Source organism: Sesamum indicum, linkage group LG12 (genome assembly GCF_026168435.1).
Source record: "Sesamum indicum cultivar Baizhima isolate 11 linkage group LG12, ASM2616843v1, whole genome shotgun sequence".
Lineage (NCBI taxonomy): Eukaryota > Viridiplantae > Streptophyta > Magnoliopsida > Lamiales > Pedaliaceae > Sesamum > Sesamum indicum.
In genome coordinates, this window is record NC_142668.1 from 13287114 (window position 1) to 13312842 (window position 25729).

The 25729-nt window shown below is 35.4% G+C and overlaps 3 protein-coding genes and 1 non-coding gene across 4 annotated transcripts; 3 read left to right on the forward strand and 1 right to left on the reverse strand.

The window, feature by feature from the left end:
• The first annotated feature begins 6791 nt into the window (after positions 1–6791).
• LOC105174898 (ethylene-responsive transcription factor 3) lies at positions 6792–8108 on the forward strand. The gene has a single exon (XM_011097148.3). It carries the CDS (start codon positions 7112–7114, stop codon positions 7817–7819), a length of 708 nt encoding a protein of 235 aa, XP_011095450.2. The 5' UTR covers positions 6792–7111; the 3' UTR covers positions 7820–8108.
• Positions 8109–11861: 3753 nt separating this feature from the next.
• Positions 11862–14419, forward strand: LOC105174899 (uncharacterized). Its single transcript, XM_011097149.3, has 4 exons — positions 11862–12732; positions 12892–13341; positions 13477–13786; positions 13914–14419. The coding sequence occupies exons 1-4, from the start codon at positions 12319–12321 to the stop codon at positions 14048–14050; spliced, it is 1311 nt and encodes a 436-aa protein (XP_011095451.1). The 5' UTR covers positions 11862–12318; the 3' UTR covers positions 14051–14419.
• A 2127-nt stretch (positions 14420–16546) lies between these two features.
• On the forward strand, positions 16547–21792 carry LOC105174900 (EH domain-containing protein 1). The gene is made up of 16 exons (XM_011097150.3): positions 16547–16864; positions 16965–17044; positions 17481–17549; positions 17628–17685; positions 17867–17922; positions 17998–18034; positions 18103–18167; positions 18622–18735; positions 18880–18982; positions 19072–19121; positions 19498–19626; positions 19722–19973; positions 20086–20165; positions 20892–21018; positions 21115–21258; positions 21347–21792. The coding sequence occupies exons 1-16, from the start codon at positions 16780–16782 to the stop codon at positions 21530–21532; spliced, it is 1635 nt and encodes a 544-aa protein (XP_011095452.1). The 5' UTR covers positions 16547–16779; the 3' UTR covers positions 21533–21792.
• A 241-nt stretch (positions 21793–22033) lies between these two features.
• On the reverse strand, positions 22034–22104 carry TRNAG-GCC (transfer RNA glycine (anticodon GCC)). The gene has a single exon. It is a non-coding gene; the product is annotated as a tRNA-Gly (tRNA).
• Between the last annotated feature and the right edge of the window lie 3625 nt (positions 22105–25729).

Sequence of the window (25729 nt, forward strand, 5' to 3'; positions counted from 1 at the left end):
ACGATCCAACCCACACATTTTCATCGGGTCGGCACTCTGGAGTTGAGCGTGGGTGGATTGGATTTGACCACGGCTGCACTCTCTTTTGGTTTTATGGCATTTGTGTCCTTTCTTATATTGGATATGCTTTTGAATTACCAAACACTATTGCCAGCAGTATTAGAACATATATAATATATATTTTAAAAATAAAAAGTAATATATAACTAAAAATAGATTAAATTATTAATATAAATGAAACGGAATTATAAATGTGATAGTATATTGATAGTTAAAAAAATAATATAAACTATATCGATAAAAATATTTAAGTGTATATTGATATTTTAAAATTTAATATAATTGCGCTACAAACTGCCTTTTGTGAATTAAATTTGCCTTTGTGTTTTACATTAGCATAGACGATGAAAAATTAAAATTAATCTAGGAATATTTATTAATTTCCAAAATTAAGATTTTCAAGTTTAATAAAAATCATTTGGGTTGCATTTCGGTTGTGTTCTACTTTATGAAGCCCTGAATGCACTACAAGAAATACTTGAACTGTCTGTTAAAATTTAATTTAATAAATTAATACATATATATTGGAAAACACTCTACTTGGTTTTTATCAATATTTTTTTTATTTTTATGTTATGAATATTGATACAGTATTTGGTAGGTAAAATGAAAATTTTGTGCCTAATATTTAATAGATACTCTATTATTTTTCTAAGAAAGAGTCAGGACATGCAAAATTTTCAACAAAATTGTGGACGATCTCGTGTCCGTCTCTTTCCATCATTTTCATAATTATTAATTGATACAATAAATAATATAATTTTTGAAATAATTCGAAAATTAATTGCAACACATTTAGCCACGTATTTTTTTTCAATTGATTATTGACTATTGATGTTGAAGATGTAAATATTGTAATTGATTCATAAAAATATAAAAGCTCGTTTCAAGATATCGATTAAGGTTGCGATATCATGTGCATAAATAGATGCTATTAGAATTAATGATGTCTTGATTTAGTGGTTGAGGCTAAGGCTGAAGTCCCATGAACAAGTTCGAAGTCATGAATTAGAGTTCCACCAGACGTATGGGTATTTATCTCACTTTACGTGAGTTATTATAATTTTATTTACAGTCATCATGACGTATTAGTTTAATCAAGAGTAATTGTAATTTATTGTTTACTATTCTCAGTAATTAATTACAAAAAAAAGATGCCACCATCAATTGGAGATGTAAAGCACCCTTTATGTTGTGTTCTTTCTTTCTTCTTTTTCTAGTAGATAAAATTGTAATTATATCATGAATTTTAAATATTAATAATAATATATTAAATTATTAATATTAACTATTTATAATTAACTAACAACTATATTAAAATAATCCAACATGTATATATCAATAAAATTTAAACCCACGACCTTAAAGTTATAGAGTCTCAACTTCAATAATTAAATTATAATTTATTGACATTATTATTATTTTACTACTTATGATTTTCGCACGTAATTTGAATTTCTCCAAATTTATTTTTTTAAAATGTTTCATTATTTGAATTATAGTCTTAATATTTTATTTGAATGAGCAGAAGGCATTTCAGAGCTTATAGCTGGAGGATGGGCATGAAAAGAATTTGGTACTAGGTAGGGTTCTTGGGGGAGGTTCAACCACAAAGAATATGCTACTTTTGTTTTCTTCTCTTCCTAATCTCCATGCCCTAATTCATGATTTGGCTTTTCAAGGGCTTCATGGGCTACTTTCGCAATCAACTATTTTTTTTTTTTTTTTTGGCTAATTAAAAATAATGTTTGAACTAAGACGCTTTTTATCATAGAAGAAATTTGATGTCAATTCAACTAAATAATTATCGACTATTCGGTACATAAATGTCCGTATTATAAAGTACTGTCTGCTAAATATATCCTTAAGCTAAAATGTGTTCGTTTTCTTGGATTCGCAGCTGTGTTGTTTTGTAAATCAATGATATCTTAATTTAGTGATTAAAATTTATATCTCATAAACAAGTTCGACCTCATAGGTTTGATTCCCATCAGAGGTATGTGTAAATTGCTTCAATTTAAAGAACACAATGGGGTAAATTGCTAATTATTTTTTTATAGAGAGTAATTTACTCATTTGCAATATCACAGGGGGATAAATTGTATTAAATTTATTACTAATCTACAATTAATTCAGAATCTATATATTATTTTTTATTTTAATTTTTAAGTAAGAACAATAAATTATTATTGATGTAATATTAAAAAGTTTGATGATGGCGTTTTCGAGTAATAAGGTAGACATTTGTTTTGCAAAACTAATTAACTACTTAGGTGGAAAATAGGATTTTTAAATTTTGTAAATGGTATTTTCCTGGGATTGATTAGCATTAGATTAGAAAGCAACTTATGGAGAAATGAAATGGATTAGCATTTACACAGACAGCTGTAAAGCTATTTGGACATTGATTTATTATTATATTATTGTACATTTGTTTGTTTGAGCACAAATTGTGGTGTGTGTTCGATATTCCATTTTCAATGCTGAGGATGTTACGTGAATATTGTGTTATTTGTGTTTATAATTAGATTTTAAAATAATTTTACATATAAAATATTAATATAACAATTTATTATGCACGTATTGTATTAAATAAGCTAAACAAAGGTTGAGAAAATAGAAAGCTGCACAAATTAGTTACGCACTTGTCGTTTTTCTATATCATGATTATTTGTGTCTGTGTAGGTGTTGACTGCTGCTATAACTTCAAGATAAAATTTCATTAGCTCACAGCAGTGTCTTATTTCATGTACACCACAACGAGAAGACTATAAACTAATATTTAGTCACATTGTTAAAATTTTCAACTATTACGAAAATGTAACAAAAACTAAGAATTTGACCGCAATGATAAGTTTAATGGCCTAACAAAAACTCATAATTGTAAATAAATTCGATTATAAATAGACTACATAAATTGCAACGGCCAAAAATACTTATTAAACTTCGTAAGATAATAATTAATTTATTATAATGTGGCCATAAATTTCAAAATAAATATTAAATTAAACTGATAAATTAAGTTCAAATAGATATTAAAATATTTTTTAATAATTAAGAAAAAGTTTAAGGTTATTTCCAAGAGAGGATGTGGTTGTTCTTTGTGATCCAGAGTTGGATTACAAATGAGTACTATATTTTGTATTTAAAAAGCATAATTAAGAATCTTATTTTATTTTTTTTATCATTCAAGGGCTTTTTGGTCTTTTAATAATTTATTTTTTAATTTAGTATCGCTTTCATGCTATATTGATTATTTTAGCGAACAATAAATTTTTTGTGTACGCGAAGCTATGAAAAAAAGTATTGACCACTAAAACCAAAAGTTTAGTCTAATCAACGAAGCTAAGATTTTTTAATTTTGAAGTCGTGAGTTTGGATCATATCAACTTATGACTATTGGCTTATTTTAATAGTAGTGATTAATCTAATTTAGTATTAATTATTCTTTAACTAAAAATATTTAATATTAATAATTAAAATTAATGATATAATTATAATTTAAAGGAAAGTATAATCGTATGGTGTAAGCGACGGCATATTCGGCTCAAAAGTAACAGTGATTCACATCTTGGGCCGAAATTGGACCAGTGCACCGCAGGTGCCTTCCCACGAATTCATTAAAAAAAAAAAACAAATAATAAAATAAAAATCCACAAGCACTTATCCCTAATGTATGCGACATCGTATAAATGATGTTTTAATTAATAATTAAAATTAAAATTATGAATTTCTATTTTATTAGTATTTATATGAGTTTATTATAATTTATTTTATAGTTTTTTTTTTCAGTTGTTCAATTTTTCAAAATATTAATAATTATATATATACATATATATAAAGATTGACTTATCCTAATTTAGAAATTGTTGGATTTTTACTAAGTTAATTTATTTTTGAAACAATCAGTGGAATATTTTTGGAATAAAATTTGTTAGTAGACAAGTGAACATATTATAAATTTTATTGAATAGTTGGTATTATCCATAATGTATATTCCTTGACCTATTTAATGATTATGGTTCAAATAATGGCTGTTTGAATTATTTATTTATTACAATTTGGTGAGCTCTAAATGTTACTTCCAATTAACAATATATATATATATATATATATTGTCCCAACTATTTAAAAATATTCACTTAATTATGAATCCATAACTTCTAAGTTGGGATCGACGATATTGTGCGAACAATCTCATCCAGTCATCCATTTATGCCATCGATCACACCTATTGGACACTGTTACAGTTATGATACGTTCATTTCTCGTGAATGGCATATGCAGATCACGTTTAGACATCATCATGTTAATCATTTCTCGACCACCAGATAACTTGTTTAAAAGAATATTTTTATAATTAAACATTCCAAGTTTTCTTACATTTTTATCTCAATCTCATCACTTATTTGAATATCATAAAATTTTCAGCGAGATTGATCCAAAAACCACAATAATCTTTAACGCAACAACTTAAATTAGAATATCATGGACCAAATATGCAATTACCAAATCATATTACACATGCCACATTCTACTATGATAATGTAATAGAATTGCGTAATGCGCCCCACCAGACACATAATCTCAACATCACCAGAATTTACATGTCGGATTATGCAATTTACACTTCCCCCATGAAAAAAGTTACCAAATACACTCAACACAATATGTTCTGTATCGTATTCTTAATTAAACATGAAACGTAACAACATTAGATGATGGTAAATCCGATTTCTTACATATATTTGTTGTTACTATAGTTTATAATTATATGAAAAAAATTATAATATTGTTTGAAGCATTTAAGTTGAATTGCATTAGAATAAGCAAATGCAGATTTTGGTCTGACTTTTAATTATATTGCAGTAAGTGAATTTATGATTATGAAATTTATGTTATCTGCTGCAGTTGGATCGGATAGGTACAAATTGAAGTCACTTTGGTCTTATGCTCTTAAATAAGTTTTGGTGGATGATTTACACCATATCATTCATTGCATTTTGCAGAAAATATTGTCCTGATTACATGATTTTATTGCAATTTGCCTCACAATATATGAACACATATGTCAATTGAAAAAATTAAATAATTCTAATATATATATGTATGGACAATTTAGCCCATGGACATTTGGGAAAAAAATATAATTAATAATTGTATCATCATAATTTGTTGTTTGAAGAGTTCCATGCAAAACTTGAAAATTTTGGCGGGACGATCTTATGTGTATCAATTTTAAAAAATTTAAAATTGTTGTGATTTATAGGAATATGGATGGTGTGGTACATGATAAATTTTGATTTAAATATTTAATATATTGATTATATATAAGAATTATGTATGATTGAAATGGGATTAAATAAATTTTTTTTGGATGATTAACGCTGGTCAATTTTCGACGCGTGCGTACATCTAGTTGGACTGTTAAGATAATTTTTAATCAATAGGCTGAATGATTGTGTGAGTACATCAAGTTGAATTCATATGAATCAAATTTTATTAGAATTCAAAAAGTAAGTACACGTGACCAATTAAAAGTACCCTATTATACGTTTTAATGTATAAGCTACAAAAGCGACTTTATTTGTATCTTAAATGGAGTAAAGCTTAAAATTTGGTGTTAGTTCGATCAAGATGAAAATAGTCACAAATAAGACGTATGCAGTTATTAAAACACATCAAGAAGTTCTTCCTTAACCCTCAATTCTCCCCTCAAAGAACTCCCATATTCCTCCCTTCCATGCCTGGAAAAATAGGGAAAAAGATTTAGTAGTAGAGTATGTCAGATAGCTTCAAGATCATCATAGTCGGTCGAAATTAGCAACAAACGATCCTCTAGCATACGTGACTTTAAAAGTACCTCAGTTAATATATGTTTTAACAAACAATTAATGAGCTACGTATGCGACTTTAGTCGTATCTCAAAAAGAGTAAAGCTTAACATTTATTATCGAATCTGATATCATCTGAAGTTCAATCAAGATGACAATAATCACGCTTGCGTAAATCATACGTATGCAGTTATTAGAGTACATTGATAAATCCAGATACCGACAAACTAAACGTATGCCCATATAATTAATATCTTGCCAAATTATGTTAGTCGAGTTGGAATTATTTAATCTATACAACTGAATCGTTATTACCCTCATGCATGCATGCTTCCACAAAGTACGTATTGAATAAGAATATCTTTTTCTACGCAAGACAATATGAATCAAACAAGTAATAAGATTAAATATATATATATATATATAGTAGTATGTTGAAATTATGCAAAATTATGCTAGAAATTTGAAGTTTATGACAATTATAATGCTACCACATTTACTCTCACCACCAACAATGAACATTCATAAACTCTAACCAGAAACAATCATCTACCACGCCACCCTTTGCTGCTTTTTCACGTAAATAATGAAGCAGAGAAAAGGACAGAACTGGACACCACTCTGACCAGAAATACCAACACCCATTAATTAATAATTGAGAAATTTGTAGGGGTAAATAGGGAAATAGAGGAGAGGTGAGGGGTTGTTGAGTCTTTTCAGGTATGGATACAAGGGGCGGAGTCGGTTTGTGGGGGCGTGTGAGAAGGTAGAGAAATCGAGAAAGCAATTCCTCCCAAAAATTGAAAGGAGAAAAAGGGAAAAACAGAGCAAAAAACAAAAAACAAAAAACAAAAATTAATAATTAAAATGGAGAAATAAACGCTCGGTGCACCTCACCCCCCTACCCCCCCCCCCCTTCTCTGTTTTCACACACAACACACAGTAGAGAGAGAAAGAAAGAAAGAGAAAAATTAGATTATCTCAATCTCATCTCATTCCTCTCTGTATCTGTGGCGTTGTTTCTTTCTCTGTACATATGTTTGCTTCTTAGGCCATTGCTTTTTCTTCATTGCCCCTCCCCCCTCTTTATAATCGTTTCTCATCTGCTGATAATTGGTATCATTTTTCATTTTGATTTTTTTGTTTTTGGGGTTCCTTCTCCTCGTGCTCCTCCGGCTTTTTTTTTTTTTTTTTCCTCTTGATCTTTGGATTTGGCCATGCGGCGAGGCAGAGCACCGGTGAGGCAAGCGGAGGTGGTTCACGGCGGGGAGGCAAACGGATCTGGAGGTTCTAAGGAGATCAGATTCCGGGGCGTGAGGAAGAGGCCATGGGGAAGATTTGCTGCCGAGATCAGAGACCCTTGGAAGAAGACGCGTGTTTGGCTCGGCACCTTCGACTCGGCTGAGGAAGCTGCACGGGCGTATGACAGCGCCGCTCGCTCTCTCCGTGGCCCTAAGGCGAAGACGAACTTCCCTTTGCCCCCAAACGGCACTGTTTTTCCCGATTTCAACCCACAAAACCCTAATCAACCACAAATCATCAATAACCCTAACGACCCATTTATGGACTCCCGGTTTTACTCCGAGGAGCACCAAATAATTGCGCAGCAAAGGCCGACCTCCAGCGGTATGAGCAGCACCGTCGAGTCTTTTAGTGGGCCCAGGCAGCCGCCGCCGCCGCCGAGACCGCTGCTCATGCAGCAGCAGAGGAGGTATCCTCGGTCTCCCCCAGTTGTTCCAGATGATTGTCACAGCGACTGTGATTCCTCCTCATCCGTGGTTGATGATGCCGAGTGTGACATAGCCTCCTCCTCTTGTAAAAAGCCCCTGCCTTTTGATCTTAACATGCCGCCGCCGCCGGTGGATGCCGCCGCTGACGCGGATGCTGATGTGGACGAGCTGGCTTGCACGGCGCTCCGGCTCTGAAGTGTTTTAGATGACGATCCCATCATTTGGAAAAAACTCATTTGGTTAAATTACCAAACTTCTTTTTTTTTTAACCTTTTTTTCTTTTTATTTGCGGAGAAAGCCAGGAAAAAAAAAAAACAGGAATGAAACAGAGCGAGAAGACTGCTCATAGACAGGGGTGAATGGACTAAGACGTTATAGAAACTTTAGAGTCTGTGTTCTATGAGTGTCTGTTGTTTGAAGAGAATTTACTTGTTTTAAATTTATAAACCTTAATGTTATTGATAATAGAGGTTATTCTGATGCAGATTTGGGTGTAGTCCTGTGGTGTTTTGGTCTCTAGATGATGTTCTTCTGAATGTTGCTACTCAAGTCTGTTGTGTGTATTTTACCCTTAAGCGCAACTAGCTGTGTGAGTTAGTTGTGAACTGTTTAATCTCGACTTGGTGAAGTTCTGACCTATTGGTTTGCAACATCTAGTTTTCTTTGTTGTGATGTGAAAATTTGAAATTTTGAATAGATGAATCTACTCTAGTAATTCCCGGACATGGTTTGTAGGCATTGCGGTGGTATCTGATCCTGCTATTTTGAGAGTACTGTTACTGGGGTAGCTTAACTTGAATTGCTTTTGCTACATCTTTGGGACGGGTACCTCGGATTGTAGGATACTTTGAAAGCTTATTTTCCATTGTTCATTAATCTGCATCTGCATTCTTTGTCTAGTCTGGTATCCTATCAAGTGTTGCGGGTAGACTTGGTTAAGTTTCTTGCTAGAAGAACTGCTTATGGAGAACACTGTGGTTTATTTTACTTGTTTTGGTCCGTTTGTTTGTACTAGGAAACTCTTCTTTTGTTTTAAGTCATACTTGGAATTGTTAGTACCTTATGCTTTTGGACCTATGCTGTTTTGCCTTGGGATCTTGCATGGGGCTGTTTTCTTGGTCGAGAATCACTTGCATGTAGATTTTACGTGTTTCTTGTATCTCGGATAAGTAACTGATGTAGTTAGATACATTAGTCAGTAGTCATCAGTATGCGGTTGTATCCTCGACTCCATAGATCACCACGTGTGTGTTTTACGTTTTCTTTGACATGTCCAATTGACACGATAAGATTCTGTCAATGATTGTTAATTAATGTATTTTTAGTGGTTTTTATTGCTGGATGCCGTCAAAAGAAGTAAATTTGGAATCTAGATGTATTTACTGCAACGAGAATGCTTTGAGACGCATTTATTTATGCTCCGCTTCTGAGATGGTAACTTGTTGTGGTTCTGTTGTATTTCCATTTCCCTACTCTTTTTTCGTTCTGATTTAACATGTTTCAGCAGTTTTCACTTCAAAAGGAAAATTTATCATAAAGGGGTTTTCATGTTCTATTGCTGCTCTACTCCTTTGCAGACTCCACTGGCCGCGCACATCAATAGACTTCTTTAGTTTTCTGGTTTCTGTTTTGGATGTCATTTACTAATAAACGCGTTGGGGATTATATGAGGTTTCCTTTTCTGTGCTTTATACATGTTTGTGCGACGATAATCTCTATTCTTCTTTCTTATTCCAAATTGTGTTTCCTTCTTTTGCTGTGCTGCTTTTCTTTCCTGTTTTGGCACAGAGCAAGACAAGGTGGTGGTGTTGGTTGAACAATTTGGTTAGTACTATTTCCGGAATCGTATAGGTTTCACTCTTATGTTGTCAATCGCAACTTGGATCGCTATAGCAACTTAAGCAATTCAACTGTGTAAGTTTGTTGCCTGTTTCTTTTGTTGATCAATCCTATCATTAGCAGCATTAAGGTCTTCATGTATTTGATGTGTTATTTGTCTTGCACTTTCTTGCATGATATTTACGTTCGGCGAACATGAGTGTGGGTGCTGTTGGTCTTTGAGTCGGTATTTTGTGCTATTGATAACCTATGTCTCGAAGTATGCTGCTAGTTCTGTATGCTTGATGAAGTTGGATCTCTTGGTAAAGATTCAACTTGCTCTGTTCGTCCATTGCGTTGCCCAGGGGGAATGTCTTCTTGGTACTATTCCTTCCCTGGCTGTAAGAAGTAGGTTTTTTGGCTGATACCGGGATATTCAACAAACTGGGAATAAGATATTAAGTTTTACACTTCATGAACACGCCATGGTCGGGACAGTGAATTATAGGCCCAGGTAATACAACTTTCCTCTGTCCAAAATATCAGTGAACATTAATGTATTTTGAAATAGTCGTTGTTATAGGTAGTTTGCTGGTCTCACAGCCTTCTCCAATTGTTGGTTTACTGTCTTTAAACGTTTGTCCTGGCTTATTAATGTTAGCCGTGTTTGAAATTTTCGAGTTCAAATGGAAGAATATGTCCAGCATCCGCGGAGAATGTCCGCTCTTCTGTTAACTGTGCCAAGCAGTCCCTTAAGGTTTCAAGTTTTGCAGTGATATATGCATAGTGATGGCACCTTACTTTTGGAATGGAAGTTGGAAGCGAGAAACTTTTTATTCAAATCAAGTTTGATTGAATTAAATTAATTATATAATAAGTATGATTTACTTTGTCATGTAATTGATCACTCTCTTTAAAATATATACTAATCACACGATGAATATACTAAAGTTTATTATATAATTGATTTTAATTTAGTCAAATTTAACTTGAATTAGAATTTCCGGAAGCGTGAGTTATTTAGCAAAATAGACTGGTTCCAGCCTAACAAGAAGTAACTCTTGGTTTTAATACGCACCGGGAGGGTATCATCAATGCATACAACAAGAAGGAGATCCTATTATCCTTCCTTCATCACCCAACACCAAACCATTGTTTACCCAAACCCAAACCCAAACCCAAACCCAAACCCTATTTACATTCAGGCCCAATAAACGGTTTGTTCTTTTATCAAACATCCTGTTACATAACTTTATTCCCTCGCTTTTTTATTTTTTCAAATATTCAAAACAATAGTCTATACAAAAAAAGTTAAATATAATATCTGTAAAACGAAAAACTTACAACTTTTGTGATGGGTGAATGCAACCCATAATTCTTGAAGGATTTTTTTTTGAAAAAAATGGATGTTAATTAGTCTGTCGTGCTTTCTCCATTATAACTCCCATCATTATAGAATAATCTTGTACCACATTTAGCATGGCAAAAAAATTTCGGGTATATTTCGATAGTCATTTTCAGTAACCGAAATGTCAAATTTTGAGGTGTATACATAATTTATTCTAAATTAAAAATGTTGGTTCATGTGTCTAGAAAGAAAGCTCAGGTGATAGATCATGATACTTATCTTTATAATTTGAATTCCTAGATAAATTAAAATAATCTTCAGACATCAATGAATGAGAGAAATTTCATTTTGGACTAAGCCAGAGTTGGACAAGTATTGTATATATATATTGTTATGGCCACGTCTAATGGCATCTTGTGCACCACTCATCCAATCAATTTCTCACAGACACTGCATCCGCCCAACAAATTCGTTGACCAACAATTTCTCCCTTTCCGACTTTGATTTATAATTTGGATTAAATGTAATTTAATTTATGTGATACATAAAATAAATAAATTATTTTTTATTCTTTTATCAATGATTTAGATAGAGGATAATTTACTTCATTTTCTAAAAACATCATTTTTCACAAAGAGTATTTTGTTCATTTCTCATATAGGAGGCCGAGGGGAAGCAGAATGGAGAGAATGGCCACTCCCACTTGTTTGATTGAATGCGGAACAGTACACGTTGTGGGGGCGTATGGTCCCAGCCCCACAGCATTCCTGATTGATTTGTGGTTTCCTTGTGAAGTCCTCTGCTGCTATTTCTCATCACTCATTTCAATTTCACTACAAAATTATTATAATATATGTTAGTCAGCTTAATTGATGAGAAGAAATGTTTTTTTAGTCAAAATGATTTTAATAAGAGGAATTAATAGTGAAAAAGCTCATAAGAACAAATTTATCCTCCAAAGAGCATGAGAATCTTTTGCTCATCACCTGATTTGCCAAATAGTTGATTCCCAGACCATTTGATGGCTCATTTACTGATAAGCAGTCGATATGAGTTCTGATATATGAATTTCTATAAATACATTGAGGGTTTCATTTTCACAAGTATGTATCATTTTAGTTTTGATGTTAAATATATTACATGTAAGATACATAGAAAAACAACCTTGTTATTGTTCCTTGCTTATCTCCTCTACGCTATGGTTGAATACGATTGTTGGAGATGCGGACATGATTTTGTTCTGGATGAAGAAGAATCCAGAACAAATAAAATAAATTTCCAAATCAAGAAAACTGCAGCTGAGGCTGAGCTCTACCCAATTTCCCACTCTAAAATACTCCTTCCTCCGCCAACTTCCCTTGCGCTCTCCCATTGGCAAACAAAAGTCAAAACTAACTCAAACATCCCACCTTCCTTCCATATGTAAACTGAGAGTCTGAGATACAGATTTTCATTTCAGACCCACAACTCAACCTCTCTCCCCTCAATCACAGACCAGAATCTCAGTGCTACTGGATTTCATGCGGCCATGGGGGATGAAAGAGAAGCCTTGCTGCTGAATCACCTTAACAAGAGTCGGGCCTTCGCCCGCTGCGTCTCCCACCCGCGCGACGAGCTCCAGAGCTTCCGCACCTGGCTCAAATGGCTCTGCGTTGATCAGTCCAACCCTTTGACTGCCTGCCTCTCCTGGTTCGTCTTCTTCGCCTTCGCCATTGTCGTCCCCGCCGTCTCGCATTTCGTGCTCTCCTGCAGCGACTGCGACAGCCGCCACAGCCGGCCCTACGACACCGTGGCACAGCTCTCTCTCAGCGGCGTCGCCACCTTATCCTTCGTTTGTTTGTCCACTTTCGTCCGCAAGTACGGCCTCCGGCGGTTTTTGTTCTTTGATAAGCTCCGCGATGAGAGCGAGACTGTTCGGAAGGGGTATACCCAACAATTCCATGTACGCTTCTCCTTACGCCCTTCCTTTCTCTCGCATTCAATCTTGTCTGAATTAAGATCAAGCGGATTTCGATTTGACTGTTAGAAACTTACAGTAATTTGGGTGCTTCAGATCCTTCTTTTACTAACAACTCGCGTTACAATCTTGTTCGCAATGCAGAGATCGCTGAAGATCTTGTTCAGCTTCGTGCTGCCCTGTTTTGTTGCTGAGAGCGTCTACAAAATATGGTGGTTTGGCTCAGGCGGAACACGAATTCCCTTCTTGGGACATGTGATTGTGAGCAACACCGTTGCTTGCATCCTGGAGCTGTGCTCCTGGTTTTATAGAGCTATGGTCTTTTTTCTAGTCTGTATTCTCTTCCGTCTCATATGCTACCTTCAGATTCTCCGCCTGCAGGATTTCGCTCAGGTTTTCCAGGTCGATTCTGATGTCGAATCAGTTATGAAAGAACACCTCCGGATAAGAAGGCATTTGAGTATTATTAGCCATAGGTATAGAGCATTCATATTATGGGCATTGATCTTCATCACCGCAAGCCAATTCGCGTCTCTTCTCATGACCACACGGCCCAATGCCGATGTCAATATATTTCATGCTGGAGAACTAGCGGTACATACTCGGATTCTTCGTTCCCATGTTCTTGTGCAAGTGGTTTGACTTGTGAACACGGTCTGTTTGATCAGATGCAATACGAATTTGCAATAGAAAATCCAGCCCGCTGAAATTTTTGTACTTGATGCACAGGTCTGCTCTGTCAGCCTTCTATCCGGGCTCCTGAGTTTGTTACGAAGTGCAGCAAGAATTACCCACAAGGCACAAGCCGTGACGTCCCTTGCGGCCAAGTGGCACGTGTGTGCCACAATCGACTCGTTCAACACAACAGAAACCGAGAATGCAGCTGCTCAGGTAGCACGCGAGCAAGTTTTCGCTGAGAGCTCCCAAGGATCATCTGATCTTGATGATGTTGGGGATGAAGAGGATGACCTTGACAATACTAAGTTTCTTCCATCATATGCCTACAGCACAATCTCATTTCAGAAAAGACAAGCATTGGGTACATCAGGCTACCTTAAATCTTTTTGTTTGTTTCCCCACTGTGTGAGAATTACTACACACATTTATTCTATTTACACATGTAATGTGAAGTAAACTGATGATATCTAACTTTTGCGGTGTTGCAGTGACCTACTTTGAGCAAAATAGAGCTGGAATCACGGTATACGGCTTTATGCTGGACAGAAGTTATCTCCACACCATATTTGGGATAGAGTTTTCTCTTGTGCTCTGGTTGCTGGGGAAGACAATAGGCATTTCTTGAACCAGCACACGGGCATGAATCTGGATTAATTTGTCAGTACCCCAGGCATTTGATTCGTGAAATCTGCGATTAGGAGTCGTTAGAAGACAATTTATTCGTTCAATTTTTCTATCGTCCATCACTTTTGTATAGAAGGATCAGAACGAGCCTGCTCGACTCATCTTGCATCCTACACTTGTAGATTTTTTTTCTTTTTTTTCGCAGGTCGTATCTATGTGTGTTGGTTCTTACGTAACGAGTATGTGCCTTGCTCTGTAGCTTCCTTGATCATAAAATTGCTACAATGGGAGAGGTTTGGACTTTTTTGGACTGTGTTGTACTCATGCTCGTTTCAATGGCTATATTGTCATGTTACTTTTTGTTCTTCAAGTTTCGCTCATAATCTTTCACTGAGTTTCAAGCTTCTTCATGTCATAAAGTAATATCAATTGAAAAGATAAAATAAGTAATAGATAGTAATAAATTAAAAGGGTGAATTACAACAACTTCTCCTAAAATTTGACATAATTACAAATATACCTTAAATATTTGATTAAATTATGTAATCGATGTATGAAATTGTCAATTTTGTTCTTATTGTATTTTTTTTTAAAAAATAAAATTTTGTAAGAAAATTGAACGGGATGGATAGAAAAATTTTAAAAATTATAAAAAAATTATCCACTTAATACATAAAAATAAAAATAAAACTTTAAAAAATAAATACAACTATAATTCTTAGTTTATAGGGGTATTTTAGTCTGTTCAATAGAAAAAATTGATGAAACCCTAATGGAGGCTAATTGTTAGAGGACAGTTAAAATCATGGGGTATTGATAATTTTTCAAATAATAAAAATATATTAATAATTATATCAAACCTAATGAAAGCTTGTAATTTACTCTAAATTAAAATAACCTAGCTAGGCGAAGTCAAAAGCCCATTATAAGTTTGAATTCCACTACCGTGTTGGTGTGTATATTAATCTATTTTAATTCTAATTATTAATTAATTATTGATAATAAAAAATTATTATTTTTGGTGGGCTTATGTCTAATGCAAAAACGCGTGTTGGATGTGTGCAATATGCTTCCTATTGTTGTCAAGACTCAAAACCTTTGCTTCCACAAGAAAAAGAGCGCTAGTGACAAGTCATTTTCACTAACGTTTTATCTCTCAATTTGCCTTGATCTTGTTTTTCATGGTCAACTTTTAGTCTCAAGCACCCTGCCTGCCTGCTTGCTCAAGTAAATTTCAAGAATTAGTATATGCATGTGACGGGGATTCTAATGAAATATTGAGGTTGCATCAGTGTCGTGGATCAAGGTCATTTCTTTCGGGTCAGGATAACTTGGGTCTGACCCATATAGTGACTTGAATAGATGTCGTGCTGAGAAAATGCTTAGCCATTGTATGAATAACTTTTGAGACGACACGCGTTGGGGAGTGGGACCCACAAAAGGGCCCTACAAACAAGAAGTACTTTTACACACAACGTCTTACTCGCATATTTAGATCGCAAATTTTTCCTTCGACCCCAAATTTACTTGAGCATCGGAGTGTCGTGGTCGAGGACGGACCCGACTAGCTTAATTTTCTTTGTTTTATCTTCAAATATCAGATTCGGAGTGGTGACGTGGTGAGATCGTGGTCCTTGATCTAGGTCGCGCGTGATCAAACCGAATCAGCATGTTCACTTAATTACTAAAATATTAGTTTTAATTAAAAGATTGTGTATTTAATTTTTTTTATCAATGTAAAAATGGCATTAAACAGATTATTCATTAGTAATTATGTATAAACAATCTGTGATCTTTAGGCATATGATGATAGTTAAAGTTAAAATCATTTGGTTATTTTTCTTTTAGAAAAAAAGAGGGTAAATTCCACTTTAACCCCTCTACTCTCTCTTTGTTTCACTTTAGCTCCTACTCTCCATTCTATCACTTAAAACCTTTTATAAAATTTTCAATTGCATTCCTACCTCCAAAATTAATTTTATTAAATAAAATACTTATGAATGTTTTTTCTTAGTACATCTTAACATCTATATACCATCACACTGAAACCTTCAATGTAAAATATAATCAATTAAGTAGTAAAGAATTATAATGGTAAAAATCATCATTATAAAAATAATTATCATCATACAAATTAAACAAATGATGATAATAGTATTATTGATCAAGATAAACGTTATTCAATAGAACCATCTAAATTAGTTTTGAGTTTCGAAATGTAAATTTAAAATTTAGAGTAAAAACATAGAGATGTTAGAAGTATTAAAAAAAAAGTTTCACGATTTTATCCTAAGTATTTTATTTTATAAAATTAACCCAACTGAATTGTTAAGTTTACAAAAAAGGTGAGGATGTAAGTGAAGTATTTATAAAAGTTCAGGGGGATTAAGTGATATAATTGAGAATTGGAGGGGGGTGAAGTGGAATTTACCTTTTTTTGGAAAAAAAATATTGATGCATTAAAAGGTACTTGTTCCCTTAAAGAAGGGGAAATCACCCGGGGAAAAGAAAGATTTAGGACTTAGGAGTAGTAAACTAGACATGCCAAACTCAGAGCGACGTCGTTTGACGCAGGACGTCGGATAAACGGCTCTTCGCTCCCAGAACGAAGAAAAAGACAAAACCTCGTTTTTGGCTGTAATGATAGATAATCAGAAACAGCAAAAATTGTTACTCGAGGAAAATCCGGTAGCCAAACGAACCTGAATCGAAGTCCTGAAGTTGCAGAGAATGGAGATAGATTCTGCCCCGATTAGTCGGTGCTCCAAGGAGCACCAGAAGATCTACCAGGATTGGTTTTCTTTCGCTGATTCAGGTTGCTCCTGTTATTTCTCCTACTTCAAATTTGATTCCGGGGTTAACTTGTTTGTTTACTTCTTCTGTACTTCAAATGTTTGATTCTTTTATGCAATTAGATGGAGATGGGCGTCTCACGGGAGGCGATGCTATCAAGTTCTTTGCCATGTCTAACTTACCTCGTCAAGATCTCAAACTGGTAATTATTGTTATCATTTGTTTTTTTACTTTTTATTTTTTTTTCTCTTTGTTTGATTGTTTTTATATTGCCTTTCTTAAGGATGTTTTCGCTGCTTTCTATGGTAAATTCTTGTGGGGTCTAACTTTGTTCTAGTTCTGGAGTTAATGTGGTTGATTAAGTAGCACAGATGATACTTTGTGACGCTCTGCTATCTACTTTAACTTTACTCGACATATATTGTATTGTGATCAGGCTCTTGTGTCGTTTGATTTAGCATATGATTAACCCACTTTTGTGCCAATGTATGTCTGTCCAAGTGTTACTTGGCTTATTTTGTGTTTATAGGTTCCTGAACTGGATTGAAGGCTTTCATTTTGATTACATCTATGGATTCCTTTTTGTAGATTTTTCCTATCTTCTTATCTTGCTGTTGCTTCTCTTTCATTTTCATAAGGTGTGGGCAATTGCCGATTCGAAGAGGCAAGGCTTTCTTGGATTTAAAGAATTCATTACAGCAATGCAGGTTCTGATATTTTCCTGTTCATTTTGTGAAAATGATCAATATCATGATGCTGATCTCCCTTAACATTTGGCTATGTAGTTAGTCTCTTTGGCACAAGCTGGGCATGCTCTCAACAGTGATATTTTAACTTCTGAAGGTAAGCACTGGAGTATCAGATTCTTTTGCTTCTTTAGTTTTCATGTTCCTGGTCATTCTATTTACAAGTCGGAGATGGTGTTTTATTGCTTGCCTGAGTTTTCTTTCCAGTTTCTTTAGTCTGTTTATGTCCTAATAAAGTAGTGATTTTGACATGGTTGTATTACATTAATCATCTGCAGTTGACTTCGAAAACTTGCAACCTCCGGCCATGGAAGGTCTAGATGCACTCCTTGCTGTAAGTCTTTTATTTTCCCGTACTTGCATTAAAATTTAAATGCCACTGTTTTTCACTTTTTCTGCTTTTGTGCAGAAGAAAAAGCGTGTATCAAGTGAACCTGAGCAGAATGGTAAGCTTGATATGTTGTCTGTATTGGAATATTGGTATTCAATTCTGGCTGACTTTATTATGTTTTAGGCAGTGTTCAACCACAATCTTCACCTGCAGCTAGTTGGTTTTCTTCTTCAAAATCTGCAAAGAAGGTAATCTGGCATTATGAACCGTCTTTTACTTGATAATGCCTACATTTATGCCTCTTCCTTTGCCATGCTTATTGCACACTAGCATAATGCCATCATTTGGTGAGGTGGCTATTGGTTTAATTTTCTTCGGTAGTCATCCATTTTAAGGTCTCTAACTGCATGGGGGTGGAGTGAAATGTTTATTCCTCGATTTCTGTTCTGTATAATTATCTTCCTTTTTTTCTCCTGTTCTCAATCACTTCAAGTTTTTGTGCTTTCATTTTTATTTTAACATATCTATGCTCAGTTTTATAGACTTCACTATATTGGTGTCAGAGTCATGAATATTTGCCCTCTCTTCAAGTTCTTTCATCATGCCATTCCTTTCGTTACCATCCAATTTCCACATGTCATTTCTTCTTTGTTAGGTTTTTTGGCTCCTTGAATGATGCTTCCTCCTTATATATTGTACTAGGTATCTCTGAGTTCTGTCACTTCAATTATTGATGGCTTGAAGAAGTTGTATGTACAGAAGCTCAAGCCCCTGGAAGTAACCTATCGGTTTAACGACTTTGTTTCTCCGTTGCTGGTACATATTTATTCTTCCTTCAGTTAAAGTAATGTGCAGAAAACACCAAAATATTTGGTCTTCTATTTGTTGCTTTTTTGGATGGACTATACTTTAGCTGATCTGGTGATTAACTCTATACAATAATACATTGCATGTTGGAAGACCAATAGTGATTTTGATGCTAAGCCCATGGTGATGCTGCTGGGTCAGTACTCCACTGGGAAGACAACATTTATCAAACATTTGCTCAGAACAAGTTATCCAGGTACACAACAACTATCTCTGGAGCATTCATGTACCTTCATTTTCTTTTGTTACTGATCTAATTGTTCTTTATTCAACTCTATATCATAGGTGCTCACATTGGGCCAGAGCCCACCACAGATAGATTTGTTGTTGTGATGGTATGTTGTACTCTTTATAGTACAAAGTTTTTACTATTTATTTTAAGTTAAACAGAGTCCTATATGATTCTGCTGTTCGAACTTCTGATGCTATCTGGTTCCAGATTGTATACTATGTATGATTTAGTGGGTTAATTGGTTTTTCTACTGGCATAACTTAATGGATGATGGAGGCAGCGCTCTATTTTTTCTATGATTTCTCGTCATCTGGTGTTGCCTTCCTTCCTTTGATGTGTATTGCTTACATGGAAATTGCTGGCTGAACATTGGGTTGATTGCTTCATAAATGTTTTTCCAACTTCTGACTCCATTTCCGCTGGTATACATTTTTGTTTCCCATCAGTATTACTGTGAAATTGTTTCTTTTTTTATACAGAATGGACCTGATGAGAGAAGTATTCCAGGAAACACCGTTGCTGTTCAAGCAGATATGCCTTTCAGTGGCCTGACAACTTTTGGAACTGCATTCTTGTCAAAATTTGAGTGTTCACAGATGCCACATCCTGTGAGGGCAAACTTTATCTATCATCAACTTTTTCACCCAAATGAAGAGAGACAAAATTCTTGACTACTTATATTTTTTGTTTTGAATGCTAAAAGCTGCTGGAGCATATCACATTTGTGGACACCCCTGGTGTTTTATCAGGAGAAAAGCAACGAACACAGAGAAGCTATGACTTTACCGGTGTAACATCGTGGTTTGCCGCAAAGTGTGATCTCATCCTGCTTCTATTTGATCCTCACAAACTTGATATAAGTGATGAATTCAAACGAGTTATTGGATCTTTACGAGGTCATGATGATAAGATACGTGTGGTTTTGAACAAGGCTGACCAAGTTGACACACAGCAGGTGCGAGTTATTAAGTTGTTTTCTTTACTCGTTATATTGTCCTTCAACTGTCCCCATAAAGAAGCTATGTAATGGTCTGGTAAATTCATTTTACTGGTCATGCTCATTGCAGCTTATGCGGGTATATGGAGCATTGATGTGGTCCCTTGGGAAGGTTCTAAACACTCCTGAAGTTATGCGAGTTTATATTGGGTAAGCTCTTAGCCAATTACTTTGTTTTTTGTAACAATTGAAATGTTATCTGCTGATATATTGTTATCGGACCAATATCTAAGTTGACTCTCAGCTATGATAGCTGGCTTGAATATTTATTTGGTGGAAACTGAGATATCCTATGTCCAAACTTGTATGTGTTAAGGTTTTGATATTGAAAGTTAGGGCACCCACTTCAAACTTGAAAACCTAGGTTCGGGAAGCTTTAATCGTTTTCTTTGTATGCTGCTATTAGTCTTACAGATCTTCTGGAGAAATGTGTTTTGGGTGTTATTTTGTAGTTATCCTATATTTTGCTTGTTGCTGCATCATTTGGATTATTTTCTGAAAAATATTTTTATATTATATCCTGTCAAATTTTATTCCAAGGTCCTCTATATTAAAAGAAAGTTTCCGAAAATTGAGTCTTGTGATGGATGCTTTTGACAAAATGCATTTTTACTTGCTGATGTCTGCTGCACTTGAGTTCTTTCTTGAACTTAAGTCAGCCTTATCTCATTGACTAGGTATAGTCTGCATCTTCTTTCCATTAGTGGTTGAGATGGATGCTAGAGTTCTATTTCTTATACCCCTCCATCTTGTTTCCTTGCTCACCTTTGCCCTCTGCCATCTCTTCTTTTACACTGCCACTGCAGTTATGATTAATTTTCCTGTTCTTGTGGCTAACATTTGCTATACTCTTGGTGTCTTCTTTTGTCTTTACAGTTCGTTTAATGACAAGCCCATCAATGAGGCTGCTTCTGGTCCCATTGGTAAAGAGCTATTTGAGAAAGAACAAGATGACCTTCTTGCTGATTTGAAAGACATACCAAAGAAAGCTTGCGATCGTCGTGTGAGTATGAGATCATCAAGTTTTTATGCCTTTTGGGCCACTATTTGCTTATTGGCATGGGCAAAATGGGTTTAAAATATTCTTTATGTCCTGCAGATAAATGAATTTGTAAAACGTGCTAGGGCAGCTAAGATACATGCTTATATTATCAGTCATCTGAAAAAGGAGATGCCTGCAATGATGGGCAAAGCTAAGACGCAACAGAGGCTCATCGATAACCTGCCTGATGAATTTGCAAAGGTTCTAGCTCTCTCTCTCTTTCTGTGTGCACGTTCTGTGTGCCTGTGAGCACACGGCTTTGCTTATTTCCCTATCATTAAATTTTCAGGTTCAGAGGGAACACCATCTACCAGCTGGAGATTTCCCTAATGTCGAACACTTCAGGGAGGTTCTGGGTGGCTACAGTATCGATAAGTTTGAGAAGCTGAAACCTAAAATGATACAGTCTGTCGATGATATGCTTGGGTACGACATCCCCGAACTTTTGAAGAATTTCCGCAATCCTTATGATTAGAAATACATCAAAGTCTTTTTGGGCGGAGGAGATCAGTTCTTTTTGGATACCTCAAAATCTTCTATTCTACTTTTATAGTCAAAAGGGGCATGGTATATGTTGGAAATTATATACATTCATTGCTTGTGAATTGATCACCTGTATTTGTGCTCTTGATGATTCTGTACGATATCTACTCTGCTACGTGTTGAATTGAATACCTTCCTCCTTGTAACCATTGGATGCCTTCACCTACAATAAACGTAATAAATCTTTTTTCATATCGTGAATGGCGCGCAGCCGCTCTGGCAAGTCGCAAAAATATTGCATGCACAGGTTCCTCAAGGACAAAGTTGAATAAGAAAAATCTGAAACTTCCAGAGTTCGAATTTTGGGAGAGTAGAACAGAAATTTCAGGGTGAAACGAAATAGAAATGAAGGTAATAGTCGGATGGGAACCCCTGGTATCTTTCTCAGGATTAAAATGGAAGAAAATATTAAGAACAACGAATCCTTGTGGGTTGCACCAGCCGGGAATCGAACCCGGGTCTGTACCGTGGCAGGGTACTATTCTACCACTAGACCACTGGTGCCTTTTGCTTTATCGTTCTCCATCTTCCATATGAGTACCTAAAAATCAAGGTGATGCTACATAAACCATTTAATTCAAGGGTGAAAATTATAGAGACCATTATTAGTAGAAAGGAAATCAAAATGGTTAAACACACCAAAGTCCGTGTTCAAAACTACAACATTTTGTAGTGATCGTTGGCAACCAATTCAAGAATTGGTTAGCAGATCAGAACTACCAAAGACGTTTGTCAGATTTTATCAATCCTCCACTCATTTTCTCTCACTATATCCCCTCTAATAAAGTAAATCAATTCAAGACCGCTCTTGCTAACGAGATATATTAAGAGAAAAAAAGAAGAGGGACAATGCAGTCTCTCCTGTCCTATTATTGCTTTTATTTCAATAAATACTCTTTCATATCAGGTAAACAAAAATGAGAATACACATCTATGCAATCATACAAAAATGATACAAAGGACATAAATAGACCATGAAGACACACAATATCCATAATGAGGATAAAATATTGCGAAACTATGGTGACATCATGCACGAGAAAAAAGGTTGTGTAGATAGAAATGAAGATTTACAAATTGAAGGAGAATGACAAATGTAACAAGACGCAGATGACATTCATTGGCGCATAAGATAAAAGCAACACCTCACTTCTTCTATGTTAAAAAATGGAAATAAAACATATTCTACCGTGACACAGATACAGACACACACACACACCCCACACACACCCCACACCCACACACACACACCCCACACCCACACACCCCACACACACACACACACACACACACACACCCCACACACACATACACCCACACACCCCACACGCACACACATTCACACACACAACCCGCACGCACACACACACCCACACACCACAAAAAAAAAAAAGACGCACAAATAAGAAAATGGAAAAGTCGAGACAAGGAGGGGTCATCATTAAGCAAAACTTCTCAAGTTTGTGGTTGATAAAATTGAAAAAGAAATGCAGTAGCTGATTAGAACATATAAAAATATATTCGTTGACATCATGATCTCAACAGAAACCTGCTACACCAGATCTTGATTTACAGAAAGGTTGATCCCGAAACTGGATAATATTGATGACAAAAATCATTGCCCTAATACAATTACATATATAAAACACAATGAGAAATGCTGCAACCTTCTTTTTTCCAATAATAGCATTGGGTTCAAAAGAACAGTAATAAGTAAGCTCTACTTGATGCCCACAGGAATGCTTCCCCCAAAGCATCGAATATCAACCAACAAGTAAAACAACTTTAAACTCAATAAAATTCCAAAGCATTATTGCAATATTTCAACTAAAATTCCACTCTTATTTCAAAAAATACTATTTCATATAAGGCAAATCAAAATGAGAATACACATCTATGCAAGCACACAAAAATATTATAAAGGACATAAATAAACCACAAAGACACACAATACCCGTAATGAAGATAAAATATTACGAAACTATGGTGACATCTTGCACGAGAAAAAAAGTTGTCTAGATAGAAATGAAGACTTAGAAATTGAAGGAGAATGACAAATGTAACAAGACGCATATGACATTCATTGGCGTAGATGATAAAAACAACACCTCACTTCTTCTATATTCAAAATGAAAGTAAAACATGTTCTACCGTAACACACACACACACACACACACACACCCCCACACGCACACGCACCCCTCACACACATGCACACACACACACCCCCCCCACATGCACACACATACACACACACGCACGCACACACACACCTACGTGCACACACACACACACAACCCATACGCACAACACACACACCCACACGCCACACGCACAAATAATAAAAAAATATGCACAGACAATGAAATGGAAAAGCTGGAACAATGAGGGGGTATCATTAAGCAAAACTTCTCAAGTTTGTGGTCGATAAAATTGAAAAAGAAATGCAGTAGCTGATTAGAACATATAAAAATATATTAGTTGACATCATGATCTCAATGTAAACCTGCCACACCAAATCTTGATTTTCAGAGAGGTTGATCCAAAAACTGGATAATATTAACGATAAAATTATTGCCATAATACAGTTACATATATAAAACACAATGGGAAATGCTGCAACCTTCTATTACTCCAATAATAACACTAGGTTCAAAAGAGCAGTAATAGTTAAGCTCTTCTTGATGCCCACAGGCAGGCTTCCCCCAAAGCATCGAATAGCCACCAACAAGTTAAAAAACTTTACACTCGATAAAATTCCAAAGCATTACTGCAATATTTCAACTAACAGAACAGATCACATGTCAGAAACACACATTGCATACTCAGGAAATATCAGAATTCTTACAACCAGAAGAATAAAGCAATTACAATGATACATTAAATCAAACTGGAAAACAACAAATGCAGCAAACTAAAGTGGTTTTCTTCAAGAAACTCATCAATCACTAGATTAAAGATCGAATAGGGCACACTTAGCAGCAGTTTAGAGGAACCCTAAAAGCACATGATATGTTTCCTGCTCTTCTTCTCAGACCGCTTCTTGCCTTTACCCACTCGCGAATTATTTGAAGCACTGACGTCGGAATCAGAGTCAGAATACGAGAAAAATAGTTGTCTAGATAGAAATGAAGACTTAAAAATTAAAGAAGAATGACAAATGTAACAAAACGGATATGGCATGCATTGGCGCAGAAGATAAAAACAATACCTCACTTCTTCTATATTCAAAATGAAAGTAAAACATGTTCTATCGTGACACACACACACACACAAATACACACACACACCCCACATGCACACACACACACACACAACCCACGCGCAGACACCCACATGCACAACACACATACACACACACCACACACACACACACACCCCACACGCACACCCCCCCCCCCCACATGCACACACATACACACACACACACACACACACACCACATGCACACACAACCCACACACACACGCACGCACACACACACACACACACACACCCCCACACGCCACATGCCACACGCACAAATAATAAAAAAATACGCATAGACTAGGAAATGGAAAAGCTGGAACAATGAGGGGGCATTATTAAGCAAAACTTCTCAAGTTTATGGTCGATAAAATTGAAAAAGAAATGCAGTAGCTGATTAGAACATATAAAAGTATATTCGTTGACATCATGATCTCAACGTAAACCTGCCACAACAAATCTTGATTTTCAGAAAGGTTGATCAAGAAACTGGATAATATTAATGATAAATTCATTGCCCCAATACAATTACATATAAAACGTAATGGGAAATGCTGCAACCTTCTATTGCTCCAATAATAGCACTGAGTTCAAAAGAGCAGTAATAGTTAAGCTCTTCTTGATACCCACAGGAAGGCTTCCCCCAAAGCATCGAATAACAACCAACAAGTTAAAAAACTTTAAACTCAATAAAATTTCAAAGCATTACTGCAATATTTCAACTAACAGGACTGATCACATGTCAGCATCACACATTGCATACTCATACACACACACCCCACATGCATACACACACACACCCCACATGCACACACATACACATACACACCCCTCACACACATACACACACACCCATCATGCACACACATACACACACACAACC